At 41.7% G+C, this 17484-nt stretch overlaps 1 protein-coding gene and 1 pseudogene across 6 annotated transcripts in view; one reads left to right on the plus strand and one right to left on the minus strand.

Annotated features, from left to right (window-relative positions):
* Window positions 1-17484, plus strand: part of LOC149460002 (alpha-actinin-1) — a 177472-nt gene that overhangs the window by 123643 nt on the left and 36345 nt on the right. For all 6 annotated transcript variants that reach the window (XM_089680206.1, XM_089680203.1, XM_089680204.1 and 3 more), the window contains exons 9-11: window positions 14460-14552; window positions 14728-14958; window positions 16785-16932. In XM_089680206.1, the coding sequence (XP_089536332.1) occupies window positions 14460-14552; window positions 14728-14958; window positions 16785-16932 (472 nt within the window). The remainder of the gene's footprint in view (window positions 1-14459; window positions 14553-14727; window positions 14959-16784; window positions 16933-17484) is intronic.
* On the minus strand, window positions 16191-16352 carry LOC149460004 (U2 spliceosomal RNA; annotated as a pseudogene).

Below are 17484 nucleotides of genomic sequence, written 5' to 3' on the forward strand. Positions count from 1 at the left end.
TCTCCTGAATCGGACAAATGCAGCAATGACAATCAGAGGATCTAAGCCTTTTTTTTCTACCAAAAAAAGTGCTGTTCTTTTTGTTGGTGTCCTGTTACCTTCGAAGAGACACCCGACCCTGTGCCGACCCGTTTATATATTTTTAGACAAATACAAGTCATTCGAAGAAGGTTTTCTGAGTCAGTTGGCTGTCAGGGTCAGTTGTCAAAGTCAGGACCTCCCACCCTTATTGAGTGGCAATGATAATTGTGTTCAATACTAAATCAATATTAAATGGCAATCTTTGTAAACATGGAGGACATTGCTTGTGCAATAGGGACATTTTGAGTAAACCCAATGATATTACTGATAAAGTAATGAATATTAAAAACATTTTTACATACAATAATAGTTCTTTTTAAATATGGTCTGATACAGAGTAAGAAAGCTCTATTAAATATGATGAGGAAATTTGAAAGAAAGCAAAAGAGAGAGAAGAGGCAAGTTAAAGAAGTGGGGTGGAGTTTAAAAAGCATTTTTCAACTCTGACATCTAACTGTTTTCTGATAAGTTTGACTGTGGTTTGATGGAATGGACCATACAGTAGTTTGCTCAATTCCTGACTGCAGATTAAAGGAGGGACATGAAGGAAACAGAAGTATGTCCTAAAATAGACACCATACATTATAACATCTTCAGGTTCCCATAAATATGCTGAGAACTGAGAATTTATAATTTTATAATTCCCTGAGTTTCCTGCCAGTTACCCAGTGGTGCAGCATACTATTATAAAATGGTTCTTTTGTCCCTTTTTAAAAGGTTGGAACCTGGCTGTTACCAAAAGAATACCAGAAAATTACTCTACATTCAACATTTGCAGCTCTGCATCTTCCTGTGTCTCTTCTCCACTTCCACCATCTTCACTGAACCAACCTTTTTTCCCTATTGTGGCATCGTTTCTAGTCTCTCGCACTCTTGTTGACCACCTACAGACCTAACCCAGCCAAGAGTGCCTGCAACATGTTAAGATGCAAGCATTGTGCAATTCAATAGAATGGATTTGCTTATTGTGCTGGTACTCTTTCGCTTTCATTGTTTCTAGTGTGCTAGTGATAAGAAATTAGTCCAAAGATATAATTTTTGTATATTAATAATCGTATTGTTTATGCATTATTACATAGCTAAAGTGTAGAATTGTATTATCGTTTGGGATTCTGCGTTTTGCATTTATATTTGTCAGTGTTATGCAACATGCAGGCATCTGTGTTATATTTAGTTGTAATTGAATTCATATTGGTTTCATATGTAATATTGCCAGAAAGCAGCACTGTTTTGCTCTAGATCAGGAAGGCATACCGTTTTCATATTCAAACTGTCACAGGCTGTATAATTTTCTAAGGCAAGTAGTGTTAAAGAACATGTTGGCTGTCTACTAATGTATTCAAATAGTAAACTGATAGAAATAGTCTTTGGCAGCAATTATGCAGAGATTCAGCATGCCTCATTATTTGCAAAGTGGAACTTTATTTCATCTGTGTGGGAGGAACTCCTGCCATAATGTACATATGCACTTGCATACTATGGCACATTTTCCTTCCAGTGGGTCCTGCAAGCAAATTACCATCACCATCCCTGCTGCTTCACCCCTCTCTGCCACTGCTTCTGGGTTTGTGGTCACCCCTGTTTATCCATTGAAATGCCACTGATGAGAACAATCCCTGACATCTCAACCTGAGTTGAGCGTACACTCTGCACTTCACATATGCAGCAGGCAGTGTATGCAAAATACAAAGTGCTAGGGAACAGAGGGAAGACATGTTTTGACTTTGCCTGTTTTTTTTTCTGCCAAAAATACTGTCTTCTAGCATTTTTTTAATTTTAAACCTTGGTTCTGCTATAAATCTGTTTTTATTTGTGATAAATGTAAATATTGCATTGAGGACACGTGATGAACCAACTTGGAAATGGTGGTGGGTATTGCACACTTGATGTAACCCTTAAAGCCCTACTCCGAACTAAAGCAAATTTTTTAACAACCCTCCCACCCCCCTCTAAACCCATGGTACCTCACTATGTTTCCCTCTTATCCATTGAACTCAGAAATGCTCATCTAAGTACTCCTTCCCCTAGTCCTGGGTGGGGAAGGGAGGGGGGAGGAGGAGGGCAGTCCCGCTAACACAGGTGGACCCAGAACATACCTGACATGCATATCTAGTGGTTCCAAGGGGTTTACTTGGTATCCTCAGAACTATCTGGTGCCTGTAATCTGGAACCTAAGACCTCTATTATTATAGGGTTGTAATCATCAAAGTCTTTCTCTGCTTCATCAGGTGAAGCTAAGACTTCCACTAAGTTACAGGAACCACCATGTCCATAAGGAGGTTTATGGATATATGTTCTTAGATATTGGGGCACACTGCCCACAGAGTGTCAGGGATGCGGGTGTGACCAGACATGTGTGTACTGACACAGGGAAACACGGGCTCCAGATATGGTATAAACAAGACAATTTATTAAGACTAACAATACAAACATAAACGCAGTGCACCAAACCCCAAGCTAACACAAATACATACAACAAGGTGAAACAAACCAAACCCTAAACTGATACAGATACACAGGTACATACACATATAGAGCACAACGTAGTCAGGCAGGCCGGGTGGATAACTATCGGGCAGGTAGGTACAGGAGGAGCAGGCGGAGAGAATGGTCAGGGTCACAAGCCAGGGATCAAAACAGGAGAAGTCAGCAGAGGTCAGGATCAGGCAGGGTCAGCAACAAGTCAGACAGGAACAGGAACAGGAATGCAGATTACAAGGTACAGGGGCCCATGGAAAAACATACACCAAGGCACAGACTGCAGGTCTGGCCATCCCTTAAATACACCTGCAATCAGCCCCAGGTGATGGCTAATTGCAGAAGTGAACCTCTGGTTGTTGAGAGCATCCGCTGGCCAGCCCTGGTACTGCAGCCCACAAGGCAGGTGAGTCCCACCACTATTGGCAAGTCCATTCCTGACACAGAGGCTGTAAGTGTGCTCCAGTACAAACCCCTGCAATGTCTGTCTCCAGCCATCCTAAAGCCTTAGATCAAGTCAAGCTTTTTGTTCCTGTCATCATTCCCCACTTAGATTCAATGTCCCACCAGTCCATTTCTAGAGAGAAATGGCACCACAGTCTCCTGCCATCAACTCAGAATTACAGGTTGTAGTTACCGGCCTTATTGATGCAATTGATCTACCCTGCATCTGAAAGACCCTCCTGTCTTTTTGTTTCTTTTGAGGCTCCTACAGGTGCAAAGACCTTTCCAATATACCTGCAATTTGAAGAATTCCTTTGTGCACACTGAAGGGGCATGGGCCCCACCTGAGAGTGTGTCTGAACTTTTCCCCTTTTGAGAGTGTGTTCCCACCATTGGTAAACCAGTGACCCACCATAACATGACTACTACTAGACTGGTTAAGGGCATACTCACATTTCAGGATTCAGATGAAAATCCTCTTAAATCCCCATTTGAATTGACTGGTCTTGCCTTCCATCCTGCATTGGCAGTGACCCTAATCTGTCAAACTGTGTTAGAACGGGTAGATTACCTCAAATGAGATTTCTCCCCTGAGGGGTATATCCCCATTTTATGAAGTGGATGGAGCAAATATCTGGAGTCTTTTGCTTCAATTGTGATGGCTTGTTACAAGCACCTTTTTGTCTTTCATGAGATTGAAATCTCTACAGATAAGCAGAGCACTTTGGCTGCATTGTTGCAACACTGATGGAGCTTCAAATTCGTATGGAGGGATATTTGTCTTTTCAGCCTTGCTCTTGAATCTGTGGTTAAGAATGTCATGGGTGTTTAGCTATGCTCCTGCCCTAATGCAGGAGGCTTGAGGAAAGGTGAGAGGACTCCACCCTTGTCCATCTACATCAGCAGTAAGTATGCACAGGCCTTCAGAGTCTGACTCCCATTCAGTTTTTATGGCTCAAAGTCAGGTTACCTAACCCCTCTTTGAAAAATCTTCTGCACGAATATGCCCATTTCCCCCCCCAATCCATGTTTGTCCTTTGGTACTTTGCTCCTCTGGCAATTGGGTGAAGAGAACACCCCTTGTAGGCCACAGGCTGACTCCTCTCTGGCACCTTCTTTAGTTGTTCCTCATCATCTCTCCTGCTACTGCAAAAGACAATGCAACCTCCTCTGTCTCCATGGGTTCTAATATCCTGGGACCCTTTGGCCCTGTCTAAATGGGGATTTATGTTTTTGAAGTGGCAACCCATCTGGAAACTCACTCTCTTCCTCAGGAGAATCCTCTGTTCTTGGATTCTATTAAACTCTTCATGATACATGGTGTCCCACGGCATCCCTCCTATCCAGAGGCACTTCCTGACCTACAAGATCAACCAGCACTGGCCCTTGTGTTCATTCTGGTGTCCTTTCCTGGCATCCCCATTGTGGGATGCTCAGACAATCTCCTCTGAAAAGAGTGAGCTTTTTAGACTCCACCATATAATGCCTCACAGGTGTTTAGTGTTGGTAGGTTCTTGCATTTGGCAGGCAAAGCTGTTCAGCTTAAGCTTTTGGCAGAAAAGGTGTATACACTGTGTATTGTTGGACCCTTCATCAACAATTGGGGAACCCCCTGTTAGGATGACCTTGTCTTCTGTTGTTGACTCTTGGCCCTTTGCAGCCCCCTCTCTATTGCTTTGGCCAGGTTAGACACCCACATTGTCTGTCTGTATGCACCAGGTAATCCCTGATCAGTTTCTTAAGGTGAGCTGGGTGGTGTATTACTCCTGCCGTGGGGGGGATCCCACCTCTCCCTCATAGTCAGGGGTATCTGTCTTAAATTGACTTCCTGAGTTGGACTCTGTTTGACATCACTTTATGGGTTGCAGTGCCTTCACCTACAGAAAGTTGTTGGCTCCTCAGTTGGACAGTATTAGAGTACATACTCAACTGAACTGTCTTCCTTAAACACAATGCATTAGCATCTAGCTCTCCTCAACCAGTAGTCTCCACACTGAACAAAGAGGTTTGTGCACTGGGGTGCTCCTCATATTTAATGTGAAAGACCGCTATCACCTTGTCCCCTGGAATGTCAGCAGGTGGAACATTCCGGGTCCATGCTTAAGGTACGCACTTTTGGAAATAGAGTACATTTGAAAGCTTTTGTGGAACCAGGCCAACTGGGGATAGATCCTCTTTCTGTGTTAGATCTGCAGCTATTTGACAGAGATTTCTTCCTTTTTTCTGCCCTTAATCAGGTGTATCAGTAAGGCTAAGTTTTACTTTTTCTCCATTTCATGACTGGACTTTTTGCTGGATTGCGGCAGGTCAGGAGATCCCTGAACCAAGGTCTGTGTTCAAGGTTAGGCAGGTCTTGCAGAGTTCCTCTGCCAAGACCCAGAGACACCTCCACGTGCCAATCTGGATAGTTTTTGTTCATTCTCATTTTCTTCTGGAGCACATTTTTCTAGAGCACATTTCTATATTGTATTGTATTTGTATTGTATTTTCGAATGAAACTGCTCAGTGTCTGCCACCCCTCTCTACCAATCCCTCCACTGGCTTCCGATATTAAATTCAAAATACTAACAACAACATATAAAGCCATCCACAACTCTGCCTCGAGGTACATCACCAATCTTGTATCCAAGTATCACCCAAACCATCTTCTCCTCTCCTCTCATGATCTTCTGCTCTCAAGCTCCCTTGTCTGCTCCTCCCAAGCTTGTCTCCAGGACTTTGCCAGAGCCTCTCCCATCCTTTGGAATTCTCTACCTCAATCTATCCGACTCTCCCCTACTCTGGCTGCCTTTAGGTGATCCTTAAAAACGAATCTCTACAGGGAAGCCTATCATGCCGAATAGTTAATAACCAGTTTATAACCTTTTGTACCACTTGCCCCACCCTATTAGATTGTAAGCTCTTGTCAGTAAGGCCCTCTTAATCCTCTTGTTTTGATTATATTGTAGCTGTACTGTCTCCCTTTATATTGTAAAGCTCTGCGCAAACTGTTGGTGCTATATAAGTCCTGTATAATAATAATAAACAAAAATCGTATGATCTGATATCGTACGAGAAAACTTTTGTGCTTGTCCCTTCAAATAATTTTGGACGAAAGCTGTGTACTATAAATATATAAAGTGCAGTGCTAAATCATAAGAATGACATCAAACAAAAAAGTTTGTTCAGATAATTCTTGTAATAGTGGCCAAATAATAACACAGCTACATCAGATCCAGAAGAACTCACTGAAGTAATGATAGAAATGCGCACTCACCGACCGCATTTCCTATGTGCGGTCGGTGAGTGCGCATTTCTATCATTACTTCAACGAGTTCTGGATCTGATGTAGCTGTGTTATTATTTGGCCACTATTACATGAATTATCTGAATGAACTTTTCTGAACGAACTTTTTTGTTTGATGTCATTCTTATGATTTAGCGCTGCACTTTATATATTTATTGTTCCAGTGAGAGGTGTTTGTGATTCCCTCTAGTGCTTTTAGCTGCTTGCTTGTTTAGAAGAGCGCTCACTTTATTTTATACCTTGAAAGCTGTGTACTAACAATCAGATTATCGTACAATTGCTTTGAAAGCGGTATATTTGGTACAATTTTCTGATTGTGTGTAGTAGGCTTTAGAGCTTTTCAGGGAGACAAGTAAACACTACAGATATCTGTGCTTTGTTCAGGTACCATGACTGAGGTTTACAACCACTTTAAATGGAGTCATTCCCCTTCGGCTGAGATATCTTCTTTGATCATCCCTTGTTTGTTAGCAGCTTCTGTTGTCTAAACCTAATCTGGTTTAGTTTCAGCCATTGGTCCTTAAAATGGTTCTGACTTGCAGATAATCTTCGATCCCTTCTTGTGAGCTTGCAGTGATTGTTACCTACCCTTCAGATGGACTGCTTTCAAACATTCCTTATCTGAAATCCTGTGTCCCTCAGTGGACGATAACAATAGCATTTTTGTATGTACAATAAAGTCAGTTTTTTGGCGTTCATTAAGGGACACAGGTTCAATTCCCTGGAGGCAGCAGTATAACTGGACTGTATCTGAATCCCTGTGTCTCTCAATTCCAACCCAGCACAGCACAAGGGACTTTTTGCTTTGTGCTGCAGTGCAAAGCTGCGCACATGCCATTTGAAGGTGCATTGTGGTGCCATTTACAAAAAACTCCCAAGTCATGTCACAGTTCATGTAATGTAGAGTGAACATTTTCGAACAGCTTTTTTTTTTTCTTGTCTTATAATAACATTTGCAAATATTGTCCTGAAAATCTTTGAGATGATAGTGTTCTTTTTTGTGATAAACATTATGTAAGAGTATCTTTTGTTAACTTAACAGAACAATAAACAACATAGATGTAGTCTGTTCTCAGCTTGATGTTTATGAGATATTGTTCATACCAATTATATATGGTCTGAATACTGAGTACTGTCAGAATTTTGTAAATTAAATGGATTGTTAGCAGTTTTTTTTCTTAATATAATGAACATGTTATGCTTATCTGCTCTGTGCCCGTGCGTGTTTTGCACAGAGCGGCCCTGAACTTCCTCTTCTGGGGTCCGCCGCTGACGCTCTAGGCTTCTTCTCTTCTTTGTGCACCACCATGGGAGCTACTTCCAATGAGGGCACACCTGCAGGCTTGATCTCAAGCCAAGCTGTGTGAATCTACTGACACACACAGTGCTGCTCAGCCCCACCTGCTGCTGCCTCTGCATTGGCTCTCGCCTCTCCTTGCTCACAGATGGGTACAGCACTGGATTGAGATAGCACTTGGGTAAGTATTTAGCAGGGCCTTGGGGAAAGGGATTGATTATGGAAGGTTTTTAAGTTTAAAGTTAAAAAAAACTTTGGCTCCTACAACCACTTTGACTTTTCCAATTTAAAGTGATTCCAAAGGTAGAATTTTTTTTCCTTAATGCATTCTGTGCATTAAGGTTAAAAACCTTCTGTGACCAGCTCCCCCCCCCCCCCCCATACCTCTGCCTCCCCTTAAACTTACCTGAGCCTCATCTCGATCCAGCGATGTGCATGAGAGCAGCAGCTCTCTTTCTCCTCATTGGACAGCAAGGTAGCAGTGGGATCCATTGGCTCCTGCTATTGTCAGTCACAGCCAGTGAGGAGAGAGAGGGGTCAGGGCCGAGCCATGCTCTGTGTGTCAAAGGACAGACAGCCGGCTCGGAATCGAGAACGTATGGGTGTCATTGCTATGGGGGCAAGGGAGAGGGGCAAGGAGCACCAGCGGGGGGATATGAGAAAAGGAGGATTGGGGCTGCTCTGTGGAAAACCACTGCACAGAGGTAAGTATGATGTGGTTTTTTTTTTTTTTTTTTTTTTTTTTTTAAGAATCTTAGAGCCACTGCTCAGATAGAAGTTTCTAGGCAGCAGATTAAGGGCTTTTTCACACTGATGCATTTTTGCCTTGTTAAAAATGCAAGAAAAACGCAAGAAAAATATGTCCCTTTAAATCTTATTGGACTCTTCACACCACTGCGCTGTTGGGTGTAGTGTGTTTTGAAAAGTCCTGCATGTTGCAATTGGGGATGCTTTTCCAAACCATACCAAAAACACAGTTCCCCACTGAAATGATTAGAACGTGCCAAAAATACATGAAACATATACCACGGTTGCATTTTTGGTGCTTTTTTTTTTTTTTTTTTTTATGAGTCATATGCCCATGTTTTGCCAGCCAGAAAATGCACTGGACATGCAACAAAAACACATAGGCATTTTTTAATGAGTTTTTTTTTTTTTTTTTTCAAAAGCAGTGCGATAGCACCATGAAGACTCTTTAGCCAACAAGAAGTTTTAAGCTGAACTCCGGGGCTTATATAATGGACACAGATTAATTCAGCTCTGTGTTCATTAGGGTATACATAAATGTATTTTTTAAATGCAAGCAGTGTTATTGCCCAAATTTTAATTAACAGACTCTTTCAGTCCATTGTGCAGCAGAGCTCAGGCTGGTACGTTGTGCAGCACAGGAGCCAATCAATTGTGTTTCAGTGCAAAAGGCATGCTGATAGGAGTGACAAAGAGAATCTTTAGTGTGCTACTTCTCCTTTCTCTGTCCAATCACAGGGTGCTGGTGGAGAGGGGAACCTGTAAATGTTATTGAACAGGGGAAAAAATTAGATCATGTATTTTGGCAGAGCTGTGTAGATCTCGGAATTGGATGAACAGTAAGTTAGGTCCCTTGGGTGGTAAAACAACATTCATGTATGTATTTCATCTGTTTATCTAGATATTTGCCTAGATAACAGCTTAAACTGTTCACTCTTCAACTGCCAGGAATTGCAACGCAGTTTAATTTTTTTACTAAATATACAAATATAATTATATATTCATTATGCAATTTTGTATGTGATTTGTACAAATACAATGGAATTCTACAATTCTGAATATGTAATATACAATTAATAGCATTGTTGAATTTGCACAGCATGTACTTTTTGAGCTTTTTAAAAATGTACAAACAAAACAAGTGTCACATGATAATTTTACCTGCACCAATAAGTAAATAATATAGTAGGTAAGGGAGTCATCTTGATCACTCCTATAGCATGCAAATGCCTCTTCTTGTTATTTATATGTTTTATTTTTATATTTTATATCCAATAAATATGTACTATTGCTTCCGTATTGACAAAGGTCTGCTTCTTTTAGGTCCATTTGTCAAAGAGTCTAAAAAAGAAACTTAGTTTTTCCGTCATTGTCTCTTGCTTTGGTTTCCATAGACAAAGTTCTTGCTTAGACACCTTTGATAGATGAGGTCCGCCGTGGTTATATTTATACAAACAAAAGACTTACTTATTTTGTGGGGTGAAAAACAACAGACCTAAAATGTGTTTTTAAAGCAGAACTCCGTTATGCAACATTCTATATTTCTTTATTGTACATCATGGGACACAGAGGAGCTCTACGGTTATGCACCACCTACAGGTGGTTGGACACTGGCATAAAGACAAGAAGTCCTCTCTTTTATAACCCCTACCATACAAGGAGTATGTTTTTTTTTTTTTCCTTTGTGTTTGAAAGTGATGGCCACTGCCGTGCAACTCTCTGCACATTGTTACCAGATTCTCAACAGTTCTAGTAGAAATCAAGAGATTGGTGCTATACAGATCCTTTCCTATAGCTTTAAACGCTTCAAAGGATGGTACCTGGACCTTGCATTGGTGGGAGGGTACAAGATGTGGGGATTGCCTGTAATGTGGACCTTGTGTCTATGGAACCCTGTGCAGTAATAACTGACATGGAGTTTCCAGCGGGGTGCTAGACAGGTCTAGGGTAGCGGACTGCAGAAGGAGGGATAGAGTCCCTGAAGGTCCCGAGAGACATGGCCTGCTGTGGTGGGTGAAGCTTGGATCTGTACGTCTAATGAGATGGGTCCTGCGGCAAGAATGCTGAGTGCATGGGTAGTCTTCTGATACCCATAGAGGGAGTACACCCTATTTAGGGATTCTTAACTGCCTGGCTAGAAGTGTCCCTTCCAGATTCTTCACTGGGGGGATGAGCTTTGCGTCAGAAGCTGCCCAGATCCTTATGTAAGATGGCCATTGGGGGCTGTGGTACTATGAGTTGGATGATGTATGTGATTGCTGTCACATTTTCTATTAAATTGTCCTTCGTGTTGGTATGTGCATGAAGGGAAGATACATCCCGTTGGACAGAATCATTTTTTTGACACAATGTGGCTGGTGGGGGCTTCCACTGCCCCTTCAGTGTCTGGGGCTGCATATGCATGTGTGTGCATCAATGACATCAGACGGATGGCATGGTGGTGACCATATTACCAGTTTGGAAAAAGGCCATTGTATGCACTGAGCAACAGGTTCTATTGTTCATATCAGCAGGCCATATGTCTTGTAAATGGCAGAGGGGGGAACACAGGGGGAAAAGGCTAACAGGTACAGGTCAGGTCAAGAAGACATAACCCTCTCCTAGTGTAACTTCCCATGAGGGTCAAAGAAGGGTCACACAGCATTTCAAATCTACTATTTCACATTGGATTTGATATCTTATCTCTCAAGCCTATGGTTTGAAAGGAAATATTCCACCTCTTCTGGTGACTGTTCATTCTGTCAGAAGTGTTGGTGTCTCCTGGGCTGTCCATCCTCAGGCTTCAGTGTCTCAGGTCTGCAAAGCTGCAACCCGGTCTTCATATTTTACAAGGTGGATGTAAGAGCCGCTGAGGATGCGACTTTTAGTTGCAGTGCTTGCTCTTTAGGGTTTTTGGTTGGCTGTTTGATGGTTGTTGTGTCTCGCTCCCTTCACGGGCATTGCTTTAGGACATCCCAGTGAGTATGGATTTATTGAGCTGCTCTGTGTCCCGTGATGTACAACAAAGAAAACAGGGACTTTTACTTGGCTGTAAAATTTATTTCTTGGAGTACATCAAAGGACACGGACATCCTTCCATTCTATGTTGGGATGTATGGTTTGCTTCAAAACAGAGGTACTTCCTGTACGGGAGGGGTTTTATAGGAGAGGACTTACTGTCTTTTTGCCAGTGTCCAACCACCTGTAGAAGACGAATAACCCTGTGAGCAGGGGCGGACTGACAAATCATGGGGCCCTCGGGCAATAGAGGATCATGGGTCCCCTGTGTCCTTGCCCAAATTTAAAAAAGCCTATGAAAAAGGTACCAGGGACATCTCATGGGGCCCCCTACTGACTCTGGGCGCTCGGGCAGTGCCCGAGTTTCCAAATGGTCAGTCCGCCCATGCCTGTGAGTAAGTATTTATAGAGCTGCTCTGTGTGCCGTGATATAGACCATGAAATACATTTTACAGGTAGATCAAAAATCCAGTTTTTAGTACTCTCCCTTTCCCTCTGCCTGCTCTGCAGCCTTTTGCCCTTATTTTAACATTTGAGAGTTTTCTATAGTAAATGGAGAGAAAACCTGCTTCTTTTCATCTTGTTCTGCATTGACAGCAAGAAGGAGTCAAGTGGAGCCAGAACACAACAGCAAATGACTGGCATTTTGCAATCCTCATGTCTATTTAAGCTAATGCACACAACATTACCTAAATGTTAACAGGGCCATAAACTAGATGCTGTGTATTACACATTTGCAATCCAGATCACACTGCTTGGCATAACACTAGTCTGAGTGCCTCTTTCACTCTCTGTACTGCTTAAGTATAAGTAGATAACACAGCACATATTTTTACCTAATACATTAAGGAACACCGCAATGAGAAACAACACAGAATTCATACATAGAGAAAGACTAACTACATACACTGTCAACTGCATTGGAATTCCCGAGTTCTGGGATTCAGTATGCACAGGGGACAGGCTCTGCAGCTAACCTTTTCTCAACCAGGAGAAACTGACTCTGTTAAAGTTTTGTGCTCCACATAGGATGCAACAGCCATGAATGACACCCCTTGTGTAACCCAGAGGGCAACCAATGAGTTGAGCGTCATACAGACAGAAGACAGAAAGTCTGCTTGTTGCAATAGTTTTCAATCAAAATTTAGAGACACACAGTATGAAGGAGGAGGGGAAAAAATTGAATGGCAGCACAGTTTTTTGTACAAAGCACCTGAGGCAGAAGCAGATGGAACAGAAATAAGTGAGGTTGGAGTTCCAATTTATTATAAAAAAAAAAGTGATTGGTGCTAACTTGTCAGGTTCCTTAAATTTGGTAGCACAACATTTCTCATATACAATAGTAAAAAAAATGACCAATGACCTTAATGGGGTGAAATTCTTTTCTGATCAAATGTGTTCATTTTCTAGTGCCGATTGCATTGTCCATGTGCTTTTCCCTTACTTCTGAGATGTGAAGGTATAGCTTTAGGTTTTTATAGGTGTGTGTATACTAATTCCTATTAATTTATAACATTTTCTACATATAAAGTATTTTATGTGTAATCCCAACTAAATCTGCATGAGTGTTTTTTTTGGTTAGCATTTTGTAAAAATAACAAGTTTGAAGTGACTGATGGATCTGATATATAAAAAGTAGCAACTTATTAGTGCTATGATTGTTAGATGTTTCAACATTTTAATTTAGAATGAGTGGTTTGCGGTGCATCTTTAAAATTGTTAGAAGACTGGCCATAAACAGCCTTTTTCAATGCTCAAGCGAGGATCAGGTTATTTAAGGGCATGCCCAGGAGATAATAATGAGCACTGCCAACATCACAGTGCTCATCACACATAGAGGTTTTCCAACTGTTGAAAATATCTGTGTGACTTGGCTGCTACTTTCCCCTTCTCAGGGTAGAGAAATACGAGAGGGGTTAATCACGCATGTGCTTGTTTAGTCCATCAGGCAAGTCTTTACAAAGAACAACCAGATAACTTGGGAGATGTCTGTCTCCCAAAGGCTAGCTCAGTGCTTTGTGAATGTCTGACTCAAATACATCTGTGTGTTCAGGTTTGTACAAGGTTTTATCCACATAAATAGGTTGCCACCTGTTCAGAAATAATAGATGTATAAGCAATAAATTATTGTGGAGCTAGCATCTTGTAGCCAAAGGCAGTCTAAGGGTAGCCATTCAAGATTTTTAACTTTCAGCTTCATGGAAACACACAGAACAGGGTGCATGGTATACTCTCTTCTGCTGGATATTGTATTCTGACAGCCTTTGTGCCTGTGGCTGTCATAATACCTGAAAGGTGACTGCCTCTGATTGGCTGCAGTCACTGTTTTGCCAATAATTGTCTACCTGGCTCCTTCGTTTTTCAGATACGTTTGTCTAGAGGTGGTGCCTGCTGAATCGGTCAAAATTTTAGGTGTCTATGACCAGCAGATTAATGCACAGACTATTTTGGAAAAGCACTAATGAGCTCATAAGGATCCAAATTAAGATCTTCTGCCAACAGCAACCAATAATAATGTTTCTTGCATGACTACCATAAAAGCCAAACTGCAAGCAGTATATTTTCTTGGAGATATCTTCAAGTGCAAGGATTAATGCTTTTGGACTCTATAAAGGTTTAGAATTTTATCCGTCTGCAGCAGTCCTTGTCCAAAAAGCTGTGGACAAGTGTCTTGTTATTTCACCCAAATGAAATAATTAGCTATGTAGCATGACTAGGGCCGCTACATTGACTGAATTGATTCAGCATCTCAAGTTTCATGTATTGATTAAATATTCTTCAGTGCTTTATAGAAGAATGTGAAAATATTCACATTTGTTTCTTCCTCTCTGACTTTCAATCTAATGCCCTTATCATTTTTATAGTTTTACGTCATATTAATTCATCATATTATATATCCTATATATAAATCTATGGTATTCTATAAATATCAATAAACAATGGCCAAGGTCATGGTGACGGACCTGGCAATATGTACATGTTTGCATCAGAATATAATTTACTTAAATTTACTAATTACAACTAATGTAAAGACCTAAATGTGTTCACTTTGTGGTAGGTGAAAGAAAGTGTTTGCTTTGTAGTTGACCAATAATCCTAAACCTGCACTGTTTTCTGTTCTCTGTGTAGGCTGAAACTGCAGCCAATCGGATCTGCAAAGTCCTAGCCGTCAACCAGGAGAATGAGCAGCTCATGGAAGACTATGAGAAGCTTGCAAGTGATGTACGTGTTGCAACAAAAGGCTGAAGAAAAGGTTAACCTTTAGTGTTAGAGGGATTAGCTTAATACAGTAGCAAAAGGAAACCAATAAATGTTAATAGAATACTTTAGAAATGTGCCATGTGGGAGCATTAGTCCTGTATTGTATTATTGTATGTTTGACTTTCTGCTCTGTCAGTTGTTAGAATGGATCCGGCGAACAATCCCATGGTTGGAGAACCGCGCTCCTGAAAACACCATGCAGGCCATGCAGCAGAAGCTGGAGGACTTCAGAGATTATAGGCGTCTACATAAACCTCCTAAGGTCCAGGAGAAGTGTCAGCTAGAGATCAACTTCAACACCCTTCAGACTAAACTAAGACTTAGCAACCGGCCAGCATTCATGCCATCTGAAGGGAAGATGGTCTCGGTAAGCATGGACAAGGAATGCTGATACTTAAAAATCAGTGGTCTCATACCGAGCAAAATCCTAGTGCTAATGAGTAAACTGCATGTGATTGATATCTGCTCCCAGATATGATGGCAAACCGTGTACAACAAAACTGTTTTGTATTTTAGGGATATATTCTACACATGTAGGTATGAGACAAGATGGACCAGTACCAGTATTTCCATATGACTGTCATTCTATTTTTTGGGCTATTGCCAGTATTTTCATTATAGAGTTATTCTCCTTCTTTATAAAATCTATGGGGGTTATTTACTTAAACTGCATGGTGCAAAGTCTGGCCCAGCTCTGCTCAGAAACCAATCAGCTTCCAGGTTTTATTGTCAAAGTTTAATTGAACAAGCTGAAGTTAGAAGCTGATTGGCTACCATGCACAGCTGCACCAGATTCTGAGTACACCTTTTATTTTATTTTTTTTTTGTTTAAGTCCGCGAACGTGTGAAAAACGAAAAAAACTGTAAGTGTTCACAAAAAACGTGCAAGTGCAAAACACCACACAAAAAAGTGCACTTAGGGGTGTGCTTTGTCCTTCCCCCAAAGGGGATGGACCTCTACCCTGATCCCCCGGGGCACGAAGCTCCTTGACAGGGACAAGGTTCCCATTTGGTCCACCTAGCCAAAAGGCCTGGCGGACCACCGTTCCTTGTGGCCAGCCGAAGCCAGCCACACAGTACTTGGTCAGGGGGCTCTCCCGAAGAGAAAACCCCCTAGGGACAGTAGAGGAAGGAACCAAAAGGCCACACATCCTCCCCCTAGACTTCAGGGTAGGCCCGAGGACCCACACCCTCCATCCTGTGAGAAAATAAAACCCACACAAAAGTGAAAGTGACAAACGTGGGAGAGAAATAAATTAAATAAATTAAGTGGTCGTGCAGATTGTGCACAGACCAGGCCCTGAGGCCCATGGCAAAAATTGCCCAGGACTTAGCCAAAAGGCCCAGTCCTAAAGGCGCTGTGTAAGAAAAGTGCTTTGAACTCAGTGACCATGTGCCTTTTCACACGCTGGGGTCCCACACCCATATGTTACTAAGAGCACCCCTGAGGCGACCACTCGGGGCACTGGTTCGCGGACTTTCTGCCTTCCCGGCCCCTGGCCAGACAAGGTAGATCCGTTCAAATCAGGAGGAACTGGGCCCCTCCGGTTTTCCAGGGGGAATTACTCCCGGGCCCCAACTATCTATGGGCACCACGGTTTCTGTTCCAACCTGTACTAACCATCAGGACCCCCATCATACCAGCAGGGGTACTATACAACCAATCAACCCCGGAAAGCTAGAATGATGGGGAGCACCCCTGCCGGACACTGATAAGAACAGATACTACACTTGATCTTAGCCAAAAGGCAGAGAAGCGATTCTGAGTACACCTGTTTTAGTAAATCTTACCCTATATGTTTTGGTCAATAGTGCTGTGAATAGATTTCTTCAACAGCCAGCAAGAATGTGTTGTTCTAGTCATGGTGAATGTGTCAAGCTCATTGTCCCCATTGCTTATTTCACTATCTCGCGAAACATATACATGTGTATTTATTGGGTCAGTTTGCACTAACCAACCTGATTGTGTTAGTAGCTCTTTAAACAGATCACATATCTATATTAGGGCAAGAAAAATATAATTTGCTTGATTACTGGCTGACTTATGGCTACCTTGGATCTATGGATGATAGTTAGGTTTTTACCATGTTTTTGGTATATTCTTGCTTTTTTTTCCTGACAAAGCTTTTTAGTCCATTGTGATTGCTGTGTAGCTACATGATGGATTATCATGTCCTTTTTTTCTTTACCCAGGATATAAACAATGCATGGGGAGGTTTGGAACAAGCAGAGAAGGGCTACGAGGAGTGGCTGCTGAATGAGATCCGGAGGTTGGAAAGACTAGACCACTTGGCTGAAAAGTTTCGACAGAAAGCTTCTATTCATGAAGCCTGGACTGATGGTAACATGATCACTCACTTACTGTTCACTGTGGGACTTGCTTGTCACTAACTGTTTGAAGTCAACAAAACTGTCAGTGTTCTGTTTTAAATCATGCTCTGTGTCTGAGCACAGAGAGGAAAGCAGAGCACTGCATAGAAATATCTTGAATATTCTGATAACCCCTTATCACACACACATGTATAAGAATGACCAGCTTTCATTATTTCTGCAAATCTATTGAGCTGTTTTTTTTTTCTTCACCTTTTTCTGTTATAGCTGACTTTATATCTTTTCTGCTTATCCTCAGTGCTAAATTAAGAATAACATTTATAAGTATTGCTGTACCTTGATATTTCTTAGAGGACAAGTTCCACTAAAACTGATGCCTTCTAGGCTTGGGTGAATGCTGGAAGGTTGAATTATTTCCTGGCATATAATACTTATCATTCCCATTTCTTAAAGTAGATCCTATTTTAAAAAGAGCAAAAATCTAAATGTCTCACTGACAACTGCGTAACAATTCTAAGGTGTTATCTACTAGCATACTGGTGTGCAGCTTAGGCTGAACCCT

The sequence above is a fragment of the Staurois parvus genome, unplaced genomic scaffold, assembly GCF_062004578.1.
Source record: "Staurois parvus isolate SC_StPar_1 unplaced genomic scaffold, SC_StPar_1.0 ptg000237l, whole genome shotgun sequence".
Lineage (NCBI taxonomy): Eukaryota > Metazoa > Chordata > Amphibia > Anura > Ranidae > Staurois > Staurois parvus.